Source organism: Sinocyclocheilus rhinocerous, unplaced genomic scaffold, assembly GCF_001515625.1.
Source record: "Sinocyclocheilus rhinocerous isolate Xijiao unplaced genomic scaffold, SAMN03320098_v1.1 scaffold1222, whole genome shotgun sequence".
Lineage (NCBI taxonomy): Eukaryota > Metazoa > Chordata > Actinopteri > Cypriniformes > Cyprinidae > Sinocyclocheilus > Sinocyclocheilus rhinocerous.
In genome coordinates, this window is record NW_015640234.1 from 866,745 (window position 1) to 882,600 (window position 15,856).

The 15,856-nt window shown below is 38.1% G+C and overlaps 1 protein-coding gene and 1 long non-coding RNA gene across 2 annotated transcripts in view; one reads left to right on the forward strand and one right to left on the reverse strand.

Annotated features, from left to right (window-relative positions):
• Positions 1–3,377: 3,377 nt before the first annotated feature.
• ptgfrna (prostaglandin F2 receptor inhibitor a) overlaps positions 3,378–15,856 on the reverse strand; it is a 36,608-nt gene continuing 24,129 nt past the window's right edge. The window contains exons 4-8 of the mRNA XM_016568603.1: positions 14,445–14,867; positions 12,579–12,983; positions 10,929–11,036; positions 5,363–5,662; positions 3,378–4,893 (exon numbers count right to left, since the gene is read on the reverse strand). Coding sequence (XP_016424089.1) covers positions 4,727–4,893; positions 5,363–5,662; positions 10,929–11,036; positions 12,579–12,983; positions 14,445–14,867 — 1,403 coding nt within the window. The 3' untranslated portion in view covers positions 3,378–4,726. The remainder of the gene's footprint in view (positions 4,894–5,362; positions 5,663–10,928; positions 11,037–12,578; positions 12,984–14,444; positions 14,868–15,856) is intronic.
• On the forward strand, positions 8,105–15,850 carry LOC107752591 (uncharacterized). The gene is made up of 3 exons (XR_001641371.1): positions 8,105–8,114; positions 11,590–11,597; positions 15,717–15,850. It is a non-coding gene; the product is annotated as an uncharacterized LOC107752591 (long non-coding RNA).

The window sequence follows — 15,856 nt, forward strand, 5'->3', positions numbered from 1 at the left end:
GGGGGAATCTCCTCAACCACCACCAGTGTGCAGCATCCACTTGGATGATGCGATGGCAGCCACAGTACAACAGCACCAGTGCGCTCACCACACACCAGATACAGGTGGAGAGGAGAGAGTCATAGAGCCAATCAAGTGGATGGGGATTATTAGGAGACCATGATTGACAAGGGTCAGTGGAGGCAATTTGGCCAGGACACAGGGGTTACACCCCTACTCTTTACAAGGACCGACACAGACCACAGGGTGAGCACCCCCTGCTGGTCTCATTAACACCTCTTCCAGCAGCAACCTAGTTTTCCCAGGAGGTCTCCAATCCAGGTACTGACCAGGCTCAACCCTACTTAGCTTCAGTGGGCAACCAGTCTTGGGCTGGAGGGTGATATGGCTGCAGATATAATGAGATGTCTTTCTCTTTTTTTCACTCCCACCACATGCCACTAATCTGCCTTCAAAAATGGGATTTTAAAAGCATCGTCTCCATTTTAACATGAAATACTGAAATTGAAAATAATATAAAAATACTAGAAAAAAAGTATTATTTTCAATGTGGGAAAAAAAATCATAATTATTACATTAATCTTAATTATCATGAAAATCTCTCAAAATAAAAAAAGAAAACAATATTATTGAACAAAATCAATTAGATCAGTTATATTAGACATTAGATATGATCACGAATATATGTAGAATAAAATAAAATGTTTTTATATTGTATAATCCATACAATGCATGCTTTTGTTTATGACTACAAAATCATGTTTTTTTTTGTTTTTTTTTAGGAGTTATGAGTGGGCAACATTAGTGATTGCTAATGTAATAATATAATTGCTCCTGATATCAACATGCTAACAGATGTGGTTATTAATTAATTTTTGGTGACTAGATACACTGAAGACTACACTTCATATTGTTTTTCTCTGAGAGTGCTGTACCAACATCAGAAGTCGTTCAACTACATTGGACTGCTATTCTACTCATATATGGTAAAATAAGCTCCATGAATACTGTTAATAGGGCTGTTTTATTCTTGAATCCATGGAAAGAAGCAGCAAACATATTGGAAATACCAGGTAAGGTTAACTTGTTTCAACAGTTGAGCAGGATCTGTTTCCAGGAATGGCATAAAGGTGTGTGACTGTTCAAGTCTCTGTGTTTAGATCAGTGTGCTCAATAATGTGTCTTTGACCTTCACTATTTTGATTATATGGTGTTGTAAATAAAATACAAATAATCAAAACCCCCAATATTTTAGTCTTCTCACATTCTTTCTTACCTGCCTCACAGTCACAGCCACACTGATGGGACATTTTATTTTTTTTTGTGAATGAGTGGGCAGTATGATTTTCACATCATTTTATAGCAAAAACTCTAGTCTACCACATCCAGTTCTCAAACGTCTTGTGGACAAATGTTCTGTATGTGTTTTATGGCCTTATTTCAGTGACTTAAGAATTTTAGTTTTTCACTAGTAACCACGCATATATTTTGTGTTCACAAAAACACAAACATGTACATTAATGTTGCTTACATATTATAATCAGACTTTAGCCATTAATATGTTTGTAAGATACTGAAAAAAGCACAAATGTCAGGGCATGTCAAAACGTCTCCAGGGCCCCAAAACCCTCTCAGACCCCAGAGGTTTAACAAAATTCAGTTAGATCCAGTGGGCACAACAGGACAATCCCATTCAATGTAAAGATGACTGACAGACTTCAGATCTACACTTCCTCTTCTTTCCTTAGTATGACTATTTACCTAGTTGTCATGGCTAGCATGGAGCATTATCAATCAATAACACCACACCCACCTTTGCCCTCGCTCAAATCTAATGCTGGTTTGCCAGAGCTGTTCTTACCCATTCAATCGCAGCTATCAGTGCATTTATGGTCTGGCTTGAAATCAACGCAAAGTACACAACGATGTACAAGACAAGAAATCAGCCTTCTCAGACTGTCCAGTGTGTTAAAGGCACAGAAAACCCACTGGTTCAAATGAAGGACAGCGATGAATGCCTAGACATGCAAATAAGGAAAATGAAACCACCTCTGTGTAACGGCATGGCTCAGTGCCAAAGGTCAAGACCTCTCAAGGCAAGACTGTTTATTTGCCTTTTGAGTGCTTAAAAATTTGTTAAACAAGTTCAGATGCTCTAGAAATAAATTCTTCCTGACATCACACAATGACCTGGATGACTAAGAACCTTCATAAGCATTCAGAAAAGCAGACAGGAAATCCAATGTTGAGACTTGTTGACAGAGTTACAATGAAGTCATTTAGTATCTAACATTAATGCTTTAGAGGACAGGAGGTAGAGCAAATATCAAAAGAAAAGCAGTTGTAGAATATTTGGACATGTCTAGGACAGTTTAGATTTCAACAATGGGCCCTACTCAATATCTTCAAAACAAAACTTAACAGAGGAAACAAAGCTTAAATCAAACACTTCACAAATTAAAGTTAAAAATATCAGTATTTGTGTAATTGACAAAGACAAATACAGCATTACTAAATGGTTGCATTAATAATGAACTTTGTGCTAAAATGTGTTAAAACTTGTTCAAAATTGTTTGTATATAAACAAGGGTCTTCCACAATTTAATACTCTTCAGAAGATGAAACTCATAGCCAATAGTGCTTACAAGATACATTCTCGGCAAACAGACCAGATGAAAGGGGAAGATTATCAGTGTATAGCTTACACTTTCAGAACAAAAATTCATATGGACTACTTTTAAGGGACTTCAGTGGGCTTTGTCCTTTTTGAAGTTTTGAAGGAAAAAAAAAAAAAGAACTGCATGAGGATTCTTCAAAAACTTTCCATTTGTGTTCTCCAAAAGAAATACATACTGTATATGTTTGAAATAACAAGAAAGTAAATAAATGACAGAATTTTCATTTTTGATTAAGCTATTCCTTATAAAGCAATGGTTCTCACCCAGGAGGCCAGGGCTCACTAGGGGGCTGTAGGACTTCAGTACTTCAATAATAACTCATTAGTATATTATTATTTTATATATTAAAATAATCTGAATTAATTAAACAAGGTGTAAATTGAAATGTCTATTTTATCTTTTTTTAAAAAGTTTTAAAACAAGCAACTTGCAGCAGAAATACCAGAAATAACTTAACAAGGGGCCTTCAAGTCAAAGAGGTGAAATTAAGTAAATGAGGGAAAGTAAAATTGAAATGAAATAAAAGACAGAAAGCGTCAGTTGTGAGGAAAGAAATATGACTGCAATTTCATGCATATAAAACTCATCTTCATTAATAATTAAAAAATGAGACAGAAGCATTTCCCAGGGGTTTCTCGTCAGATTTGGGATAAACAGAAATCTCAAGTCAACACATTGTTACACGTTTTAAAAAAAAAATTTTATTGAGAAAATTTTTTTTGTTGGTTTGCCATTAAGAACTAGAGTGAGTCAATCATTGATTAACAAAACAAACAGAAAATACGTATTGCCTCTTCGAAAAAAAGAGAGAGATGGTAAAAGCGCATAAAATTTCACACAACTAAAATAAAAATTCTAAAAAAACAAAACAAAAACATCCATTTAATAATATCCATAAATGAACTTAAGTAAAACATCTTGGTGAAATTCCTTTTGACATTTGTCTATAAATGTGGCTCTGATTAGCTCTCTCACTCTACAGTGAAACCACCTCTCGCACATACCGACAGCTTCCCTTCTCAGAAAATACTTATCTGCCCACATTGTGGATAAAGAGAGCATTTGTACAAAAGGATCTACTACAATCATGTCAGTGCGGGTCAGTTCTGTCAATATCAGCATAATGAGTGCATTCTGACAAGAAAAACAAAAAGCAAGTTCAGGAAACTGAGATGGATATTGGCATTTCTCATTGTTTGTGGGCAGGAAAGAGCAAGTGAGGAATGAGTTAATGCCAACAGTGTGGATATCAGTTATCAGGGCTTTTGAAATTCCTCTAACCAGACAAGCAATCTTTAAGGCAGGCCGCTCAAAGCCAAGCCACGGACTGACAGCCTGTTGGGTCTGCTCCCTCCAGTGGTCACTTCTGGAGCCCAGAATAATGCAGTGCAGCCTTGAACCCATCCATCAGCCATATTTCCTTTAGCCTGTGGATCAATGCTACACTTTACCACAGAGAGGAAAGGTCAGTCATTTTAGGTTCCCCACTGTTGGTGGCATAACTCTGACAGGCAGGCGGGGAGGGGGCCACGACGGACGTCCGCAGACGATGTGACAAACAAAGCCTCTGGGACGGCAGCGGTTTAAAAGGTCAGTCTAAAATTGGAGTTTCTGTCACACTCATAACTGACAGGTTCTTGGCTCTTTCGTTAGAGTCCTTCCTATTAATTGCTATAAAATAATCGTCATCAAATGTACAAACTGTAACATTGCTGGTTTGGCCATTGTGCAGCCCCAAGTTTATACTAAACGAAAGATTTAATTCCTAGTGCTCTCATCCTATCAGCAGTCAGAATGTGTAGAGGGGGAAAAAAAAAACATTGGATGGGGCCGTCAGTGCTCTATTCCTGAGAATAATAAGTGTATTGCTCCCAAGCAGGAATATGGAGCAGTCAGCTAGAGTGGCTCAATCCTCAGAGTGCATATAAACAGGTTCTCCATCTCTCGTTAAGCAATGTGCATATCCACACTCTGTCCCAAAGCATAATACATCAAGTCAGGTTGGAGTGGTTTTGGGCAGGATCACAGTGGTGCAAAGGGGGACTGGTTTAATCCATCTCCAGGTCCATTAGCTTGTTACGGGGACGGGGCGTGTGCATGGGGTTCCTGGAGAAACAGCAGTGGGCGACAGCAAGACCCAGCAGCACTGAGAGAAGACCAGCGATCACAGCAGCAGTCAAACCGTATCCGACCGGCATCTTCAAAGATTCCCACACTGCAGAATAACAAACAGAATGATCACTGGCAATCACAAACTTTCATAACGACACCAGATATGAGAAAATATAAAAGCTATGGAAGCAACATTTGGAAGGAACAACTGGGGATGTTGAGTTCCCACAGTCTTTGAGAACATAAACGCTGAAGAGGCGATATGAAGTCATCAGTTCCTCACATGCAAAAGCATACAATTTTTTGGGACATTTTATTTGTTCAGGCCAGGGTAGGGGTCTCCAATCCTGCTACCATCCTGCAGACTTAAGTTCCAGCTCTGCTCTAACACACCTGCCTGTAATTATCAAGCAACCCTGAACACACTGTGTAGCTGGTTCAGGAGTGTTTATATGGGGTTGGAGCTGAAATTTGCAGGACAGTTACTCTCCAGAAGCAGGGTTGGAAATCGATGTAACAAGTTTTTCCAGGCTTGCTATCTTTTTCACTCTAGACATAACCAGGATTCTTACATTCTATTTTGATAAACAGAAATGATGAAGCGGAGATGAGGTCCTTCTCTTTGTTCCAGGCTCCAGTAGCAGGGGACAGGAGCCAGGGTGTGGCAGCACAGTAGTATTCTCCCACATCTCTATCCTGAATCTTGTGCAAGCTGAGGATAAATGTGTGCTGGTCAGTGCGCTCCAGACTGGTGTCATTGGAGCCGGTCTTCGTTACCACTCCCCAGCGGTCCATACTGATGAGAGGTTGGACTCCGTTCTCTACAGCCCGGTCTGTGTTCTGGAACCAGCGCACGTTAAACGCCATATCACCTGTGGGACGGACAGAGTAAAGCTAATTATTTAAGTCAACATGGAATCAAATTGACATTTAAATCTCTTCTGTTTCACAATCTAGTGTCAAGTGTGATCAAGTGTTGCTCTACAATATATGCAACCAAATATACTGTTTCACTCACAAATATGTCTGATTATAGAAGGTAAATGGGTGGTATTCTACACTGACTTTAATCATGAGAGGTAACTCCAGCATAGGTGGAGCCAATACGATTGTTCATAGGTGTTCTGTTGCAACGTTCCAAACAGCCATGCTGTTGCTGCAGCTTATTCAAGTAAGTGTGTGCCATAACCACAAGGGTATTCAAGTCGTGTATGGAAAGAAAACAAAGCTAAACAGTGTCTTCCAAGTGGTTCAATACCATATACACTCCCTGATGATCAAGAGTGAGGCAGCAGCAGTCAGACAGACTCAAGCAGGCCTCTACACGCTGTCCTCACTGCTATGTGTGGAATCTCAATGAAGGCCATTGGGTAATCAGAAACTGACAACCATGAGCGCAGCTCAAACCCACCACAATTCACCACTGCATTCTGCTACTCATCAAGTAAAAACCAAACCTATATCTCATAACAGAATCCCATGTGAACAGCAGAAAACTTAAGATTATTAAAGTGTATGGATCCTCAAATTTATTCATGAGTTTGTGACATTTTAATTGTTCACAATTGCAGAATTGTTTTAGTTATATCTTGAAAATTCTACACTATATATTGATATTCTCTGACAAAGCTTGTTTTTTTTTCATAATTTCAAACAATTAAAATATAGCTATTACTGTTTTTATATATGTATATATAAACTTTTAAGTATACATACACATACCTTTTAAAAGTTTGGGGTGCTTAAGATTTTATACATGATTTGAAATTAAGTGTCTTAGGCTCATCAATGCTGCATTTATTTGATCAAAAATACAGTAACAATGGTAATATTGTGAAATATTACTACCATTTCAAATAACAGCTTTCTGTGTTAATATATTGTGAAATGTAATTTATTCCTGTGAAGCAAAGCTGGATTTTCAGCATCATTACTCCAGTCTTCAATGCCACATCCTTCAGAAGTAATTCTAATATGCTGATTTGGTGCTCAAATACATTTATTATAATTATCAATGTTATAAACAGTTGTGCATGCTTAATATTTTTGTGGAACACGTGATACTTTGTAACAATGCAGAAGTCTTTACTGTCACTTTTGGTCAGGTAATAATAAAAGTAATAATTAATATCTTAACCCCAAAGCCTATGCGTGTATATACATACACACAAGAATGTTGAGATATAACTTTTATCGTCTATATCGCCTGCTCTCTATTATACAGTAATCAATTACCTTACAAATAGATCTCCAAATTAGATTTAAGATCCACGCCAACCATGATGACGCTAGATGGGAAATTAAGGAAAGGCTTTGACACCGTGGCCCTGATCAGCTTTACATACATATATCCTTTCACCAGAGGAATGACAGGCCCTGACTAACACTTACTTCCGGGCCCAAGGGTGGATGAACGGCACTCATAAAGGCTGGGTTGATTGTTCCTCACATCTGTTGGATGGTTGTGTCTTTTCTACATTTAAGCTGTCTATAGTGACTAATGACTGAACTGTACTGCCTCAAGATGACATCTACAGCTGCAAGACAACATTAACTATGAGAGAGAAATGCATCAAAGCCTAATAAAGGGGTCCTCAAACAACCCAAATTTACTTTTTAACCAATTAGGGGACAGTGAATTAAAAGCCTTGATATGATAGTCATGATGTTTGATGCTGAAGTGCTATAGCAAACAACCACAGCTACGTGTTAGACCAGCTTCATAGGCATTTTCTATGAACCTGAGATCAAATGGAGCCTAAGGGAGCAACACTGCTCTTATTCTCAACCACTGTGAACAACAACTAGGCCAAAATTATCCGGAAAACAAGGACATGTTCTTTCTGCTTTAATCGAGCCCAGAATAAAAGAAGAAACCCCCTCAGAACTCATGAGTATCTCTGACTGTACTCATGGGTACTTTTATCTTCCGGCCTTCCGCTACCTTTCAGCTGAAGCACATGTTCTTGGCTGCATTACTTGAGTACATTAGTCAGCCTGTGTGCAAGAACAAGCAATGTAGACATTAAGATTTATGAATTTAATAAATTAAACATTGTAATGTGCTTTCACAATACAACTGTTACGTCATTGTACATATTCTTGTGTATGCCTGTTGTGTGTCTCCATTGTTTCTGCTTTCCTAGGTTAAGTAGCAACACCTGTTGTTAACCAGCGATCCTGAGTGTCAACCTCTGCTGATTCGCTCTTGCGACTGTGTGCCCTACCATAAAAGCCGGCTAGTTTTCCAGTGCTTGAGGGGCAGGAGGTTTTTCCTCCGTCTCTCTTTTGCTAAGAGTCCCTGTCGCCTGTTGCAGACGTGTGGTTTTCTTTTTTTGTTTGTTGTTGATTGTTCTAGGACTCTTTTCATTGAACCCCTGAGTGCAGGGCAAGTTGTTTCATGTTTTGTTTCGCTATTTTCTCAATACTTTATATTTTAATTTAAGGAAGCTGTAGGGAGGTGGGTGCCATTTGTTTTATATACTTTTTCTCCTGTTTATACGTAGTAAGGGAGGTAGGTTTAGTATTGTCTTTTGTTTGCATCATTATTTTGTGTTTAGGTTATTTAGTTTACTAAAATAGTTAGACCTATGTTTTGTTTGTTATTTTGGCCATTACCCCCTCCTGAATTTAATTGCTTCCATGTAAGATCTTCCGTTTTCTTTGTTACTGTTTTTCCTATGTTCCCTAAATAAATCTTTTTTGCTTGATTTATGGTTCGGGTGTTGAATCAGTGCTGGGATGGGAGACAGGGGCTCTGAAGACGTACAGTTTGTTTCGTTTATTTGAATTCTTTATTTATTTAATTTCATCTGTTCCTTCTCCTCTACCCTAGACAGGGGAGTTCGTAACACAATGCTGTAGAGGAACAGTGCACCCAAATGTAGGTGAACATCTCATTCCCAACTCATATTCTACTTTTTTTTTTTTTCTTCAGTGGAACACAAAAGTAATTCTTTGCACAGCTCATGGTAGATAATTTACCCAAAAATTAATATTCTGGCATCATTTACTCACTGTTGTTCCAAAACTGCACATCTTTATTTCTTCTGTGGAACATAAAGAATGATAAACAGTGTTCAATGTTCCATTGACAATAGAAGTCAATGGGCTTGTTTGCTTCCCAATGGTTTGGAACAACATGAGCGTGAGTAAATGCTGATATAATTTTCATTTGTGGGTGGACTATCTCTTCTATTTGCGTTTTGTTTCTCAATCAAAACGTATTGTGTGACCTTAGAAGCTTTGGAATACAGTGAATGAGTTGTGTGGAAAATATGACATCAAACATGGGGGTGAGTAAATGATGACTGAATTTTCATTCTTAGGTTAACTATGCTTTTAATGGACAAATCCTCAGAGACATACTGCACAGTCTACTGCCGCTTGACTCCCTGAGGATTACACTTAAAGAAACACAATAGAAACACACACCTCTCTTCCTTCGGGGTGATGGATCTTTTAAAAACCTAACAATAAAACCAGCACAAAAACATCTCTCGTTTCTCTATAGTGTATATTGAAAAGAGAAGTGTGAACATTGTGCTGACATGTATCTATGACTACAGCATGTGTGTGCCTGTCTGTGGCTAGAGACTGATGAGGAAGGAATGGTGTATGTGTTATTCTGAGTATTACCAAACATTCAACCAAAAGAGTGCAACAATTCTGACTGATACGATCACAGCAGACTGAGCAGGCTGCCTGCAGCTCTGTATCACTTGATCACTAAAAAACTAAGCATCCAACCACTCACATCTAATACAACTCATTGCATTCCCTGTACACTCTAAAAAATGCCCAGCGGTTGGGATAAATGTTTAACCCAACCTTCTGGGTAGTAACCCAACCGCTGGGTCAAAACAGCCCAATTGCTGGGTTTGTCCCTATTTTACCCAGCACTGGGTTGTATTTAACCCAGCATTTTTTAGAGTGTAGGAAACAGCAGTGCTTGAAAGGCAGTTTTAGGTTTTACACCACGTCTTAACCATTTGTGACATGACAATATTCCACAGACAAGCAATTAGTCTGCCCACACCAAATCATATTTTAAAATCCATTGTACAGATTTTCACCAAAAATGTGTGCAAAAAGTATGCTTGCTCTGTTGACTACGACTGTTTCAAATGTAATGTTAATGCACTTTTATAAGATTGCTAAATTCAATTTCCTACCTCACATAACTGTGCATAGAGTATTTATGAGTAACTATCAAGCAACAGGAACATAAGGAAAAGACGCTTTGTCACTCCAATGCAGGATGTGACTCAGGGGGTAAAGTTCAGGTGATCATTTACAACTGGCTCCGATTAGTTTATAATATCAACTGTGAATAACTGCAAAAACACACCCACAAAACATGAACAACAGCATGTGACTTTGAAGAAAAAAAGGAGACTAATAAAGAAAGGGGGGTAATTAGGTGCTGATAAACAAACTGAATGTAGATGCCTTAATTAAGGATTTAAACATGGATATTGATATTAAAACATGCCATCCAGACAGCTTACAAGGTCAGAGTGGATTAAGGCAAAAAACAGAGCAGGAATTTAGAAACAAAAAAAAACTGGTGAGAAGCTAAAGTGTTTTACAAAAAAACTTTAAATAATTAAAAAAGCTAAGAAAGCACTTGGTTACTTCTGAGATTCTGTTCCTTTTATAAATCAAAGCTAGTAGTAGAATGTGACACAAAATGAACTGGGAGATATAAGTTCACTGGGGATGTATCTCAAACAATCTGTCAGGAACATGTCAAATATTTCCCCAAAAATATATTTCTGTACAGTAAAATATAATTTTCATTACTTCAATGTGTCTAAAAATAAAGATACAGTGATCCTAAAAAAGTATTTTGACAAACCACAATTAAAATGAATGAATTGCATTAGATATTAAAACCCCAACTAAATCCTATTTGATGTATAACAAATACAAGCAGGTTTTACAAAAAGAAGTTTGAAAGGTTTGAAATTAGAAGAGAGAAAAACTCCAGTGGCATTTATTTAAATTACATTTAGCTTGATCTTTTTTTGTTTTTTTTATGCTAAGCAATTAGTTTATCTTAAACTTTCTAAAAACTGTATATTATATAAATTGTATTTATACAAAATATATAGACATTACACAAACAGTACTTGCCAGTGTTAGGAGAAGCATCCAGGACGGATATGATGCACATCATTTGGACCGTGTCCCCCGGTAACACATTGTTTGCTTCTGAATGAATGGATATGTTGAATACTGGACCTGCGTGAGAAACAATTATTAAAAGTTTTAAAAGTCTACCTAGATTTCAGAGTCTTTAACTGGATGTTCATATTTCTAAATATTTCCCCCCCAAAAAAAATTCTTCAACCTTTTGTTTGAATTCATATGCTAACAGAGTAAGAGAGAGAGAGAGAGAGAGAGAGGCTCCCAAATCCTATTGATCTGCCTCGCTATCTACTGCCTAAATAGGCAAGTGTCTTTTAAGGCAGCACCCTAATGGAAATTAACCTCAAAAGTGACTGATTTGTAAAACTCTACATAGTGAACAACCCTATGTGCTACAAAAGAGAGATCTGCCTCTTGAATTGATTTCAAAAGTTTGCCGTTAGCATGTTGCTAAGCTAATGATGCAATATTGCACATAAAAATATGTAGCACACACAAATGTTGGGTACAATGGTCAATTTGAATTATTCTGAACTAATATTATAGATACTTAACCATGAATACATATCAACGAATGAGAGATAGAGAGCTGCAGGGATTACATACTTTTGTAGTACAAAACCCAGAAACAAATTCATTTTTTTAGCACTTCCGGTCCTTAAGTTAATGGATTTTTTTTTAAATGGGGCATTGGTTAAATGCCTGAAATAAGGTCTGTTGTCAACACAAGCTCAGGATATTTTCAAGCTTTATTCTACGACACACAATTCATCATTACTACTCTCTTGTGATTTTTTTTAAAGCTTTTGCTTGACTTGAAAAAGGCGCTTGCTAACAAGTGTCTAAATGGGACTAAAGGTTGTTGGGGACATTAAACATCATCTTGCCGAACAGGTAGACATTTACTCACTAGTCCACAACCTTATTGCGTTTATGATCGTGCTTTTGCAAACTATTCTAACTCAAACTTTCAGGGAAATTACTTTTTAAAAAAAGACAAAGAGTTGTGGGAAGCTTAGTGATAGTGACGCTGAAGTCATGAGATCGTGGTGTAGTTCGTTTAAAGCCTACAATTAGCTTTTTACTTCTGGTGATTGTATTCCAGCTTCAAAATTCATAAAAGTTGTGTTCAGTTCTGAACATTATCACGATGAACAAAGCATTTAAGAATCATAAACTTTTGCTGATCACAAAGCTTATGCTCCACAATAATCCAAAAGCCAATGGAAAACTGAAACCAAGGTGATGTGAACTTCTGGGTTGGCCTATAAAAATACGTCATCACTCCAGAACTCTACATATATTTCACGCGTTTTGTCTGCCACCTTGGATTTATCATGTGAATTTGGCCTTAATTTAGCTTTTGGAACCAGCTTTCACATCAGGAGCCTGTCTATGATGTTTTAAAAAGCTGCCTATGAACGAGAGAGAGTGACAGTGTCTCTGTAGGCAGCAGGAATCTGCCCTGAGGGAAAGACTATAGAGGTCTAGTCATCCAGAATCAGACAGAACGAGGGAACTACAGAATTAGAGTGTGTGAGAGGGTAACATGACCTCAGCAGTAAACATACCTACAGGCAATTCAGCATCATCCTTTTGAGTATTATGAGTCTAGTGTAGTTAGCATGATAATACCTGTGTGTACAAAGGCGATCTGAATCTTGTTGGACTCCGCACTGATGGCTTTGATCCAGTCTTGGGTCTGATCCCGTGTCCAGGCCGTGACGTCGCAATAATAGAACCCCCGATCTGTGACCTGGGCCCCATACAAACGGAAGCGGTACTCGAGCTGCCCGGTCTTCTCCAGAACCACGCTGTCAATGCGGCTCGGCTCGCTCCACTCCTCTAGCTGCAAGACTGAGTCTTGGCTAAGCGACAACACTTTGCGGGACTTGCCTCCCAAGATCTCCTCAAAGCGAATGAGCACAGAGTAGCCGGGATTCTTCAGGTTCTGACCAGTCAGCTGACAGCTCATCTCAAATGTGGATCCACCAGTTGAGGCTTCTCTCACACGATGGGCTGCTACTCGCAAAACTGGTACTAAAAAGATCACATAAATACTCATTAAACTATTGCAAAATACAGTTTGAGAACAATCAACTTTCGTCACAGAGTTTTACCTATGTAATATAATTTTGAGCGACTTTTAATATATATTTTTTTAGATATTTATAGTTTCCAGGAGCTGCACAAATCATTTCTTTTTCCTATTTCACATGCACACATCAGTATCTGCTTAAGACCTCATATTTGGAGGCTCTGTAGTCAACATCGAAAGAGATTTCTTGGATTTATTTGATAGAGACTTATTGGAAATCCCTCAAAAATGTATGAGGCTTCATCTGAACATCATCTGATCATATTTTGGTAAAGAATTTACCATTTTTAGGAGCAGCATCAAAACAATTATAGTAAATTAAGTTTCTAGATAACACTTCAGGGGTAATAAGCTGTTGGTAAAGCGACCAAAAAAGAGACCAAAATTGCCATCAGGAATGTTTAGACACTTCTCAATTAGTGTGCCAAATTTCCCATTTTTTCCATACAGTTCTTCCCTTCCAGAAATGGAAAACGAAGAATACTAACAGATTTAAAAGATGCTGTCACTCCTTATTAGGTGCTTGCCACCATGTACATTTCGTCAGTATCATATATAGCTTCAGAACACAGCCTAAGTGAAATCAAGGGTGCAATGGAGAGTGTCTAGGCCAAGACAGAGCGGCTATTGTGAGCTAAATATGCCTTCACAGAGAAGACGCCATCACAAACACAATTAAAGCCATTTACTCTAATCCCTTATTGAAAGCTGAAAAATGAGAGACATTGGAGACTTTCAAACATCAAGCTTTGATGCATGCTTTTTAAAACAGTGCGCTTAGTGATACAACTGTCACAGTTGCTGGGAGCACTTAGCTCATGGGGTAAAAATGAAATATCAGAAGAGTGACCGCAAATACTAAAAACAGTCTGGGGACAGTTAAGTAAAGGCCCGAAACATACTATTCAAAAATTTAAGAGGGCAAACAATTTTAGCTAGCTACACAAACTGTGTGGTTGATTTCTGAATGCAACACAAAATACGAGTTGCACTGCTGCAATGAGCAGACATTAGCATTAGCATTCTTCTGTGTCCAATTTTCTCCTTGAGATCAATTACGGTCAAGGTAGAGCAACCGTTTGAAGAGAATCTTGCGGATCCTTGCTAATTGAATAATAACACATCTGATTTGAAGGAACAGGCATTTAAAGTAACTCTATCTCCTAGTTGTGTAAGCATAAAGAGCAGTAATGCAGTTCAAGAACATACATACTCTTAATAGGACCAAACGCTTCAAAATGTGTTGGCCAAGCAGTCAGGTTTGCATACTTGCTTAAAGTATGCTTCTGGCTAAAGACTTCAGCAACATGTTGAAAGTGTTTCATGGCCAAATTTACCAAATTATATCTAACAGACCTAAAGGGAAGCTTCAGAAAGAAAAAGGCCCAAAATTTAGTGCTTACTCTTTGGTGTCCACTGAACAGTGACAGGCGCTGACTGGACCTCCTTTGCTTTTCCCCATCCACTTTGCTGAGCGGGTTTCCATGCTGTTACTGCACAGGAATAAGAGCCCATGTCTGCATCTCGAGTCTGAAGCATTCGCAGAACGAAGATGTTAGACTCTCTCCTGGTCACTGCTATGTCCCCACTGTCCAGCCTCTGCTGGTACTCACTGCTTGCAATCAGAGCTCCTTGCTCATTCACAGAGGCTATAGTGATTTTCTTCTGAGACACATCTCCAGGTGTGTTTGTAGAGTAAGACCAGGTCACGCCCAGGCGGCCATCTTGGAGGTGGAGGAGGTCGAGCACCTCACAGCGCAGTTCAGTGGGCTCGCTAGTGGACTGAGGGTTCAGAGAGGCTGTAAGGGTCACCTTGAATTGCAGCTCTGTGAGAGAGGAAGGGAACAAAGACTCAACATTTGCCTACACCTTTTCAGATGCATTTCCCACCCCATTGGTCAGCCAAACAGATAGTCCCACCTCAAACCCATACCACTGTTCAACATTCAAAGCAATGTTTTAATAACACCACAGAATCACAGCATTTACACTTTTTAGGGAAATCAACTCACAAACGACTTCATTACAGTAGTTCCTGCATTCTGTGTTGAGATATATTGAGATATACAGCATTTCAACAGAAAAAAAAGTCCATCACCATCACATTAGACTAATTTCACAAACTTGTCTTGCAACTCCACAAGACACATTTTAATAGAGTCTCTGATTTAAACTTCAGTGCCAAAATTTGAGTTGGTATGTTAAACTAATTCAATACTGATTCTATGATTCATTTGATTCATCACCCAGTCATTACTGATGTCCCCACATTTCATTATTAGGATGCATTAAACTGATCAAAAGTGACAATATAAATATATATTTTAAATGAATGCTGTTCTCTTCATCAAAGTGTAATAAAATGTATCATGGTTTCCACAAAAATCCAGCACAATCGTTTTCAACATTGATAATAGGGATGCACGATATATCGGCCACCATATCGGTTTCGGCCGATAAATGATAATTTTTTCTGTTATCGGTATCGGCCTGATAAGAAAATTTGGCCGATATCTTAAAACCGATAAATAATGCATTATTTCCTTCGGAGACACTTGACATGAGATGACTTGTTTGTATTATTTATGCATTATTTTATTTATTTGTAAGATTTATGATGAAATTTGGTAATAGGAGAGTAAAATTATTTTTAAAACGTACACTGTTCAAACTAGACTGCTTATGTTGAAGTGTTTGGGATGTGGCTTTTAATGATGAGACCTTTTTTATAATCAGGCTCTCAAAAAGTATATAAAAATTTGGATATAGATTTATCGGCCAACATATCGGTTATCGGCTTTCAAAAATAAAGAAT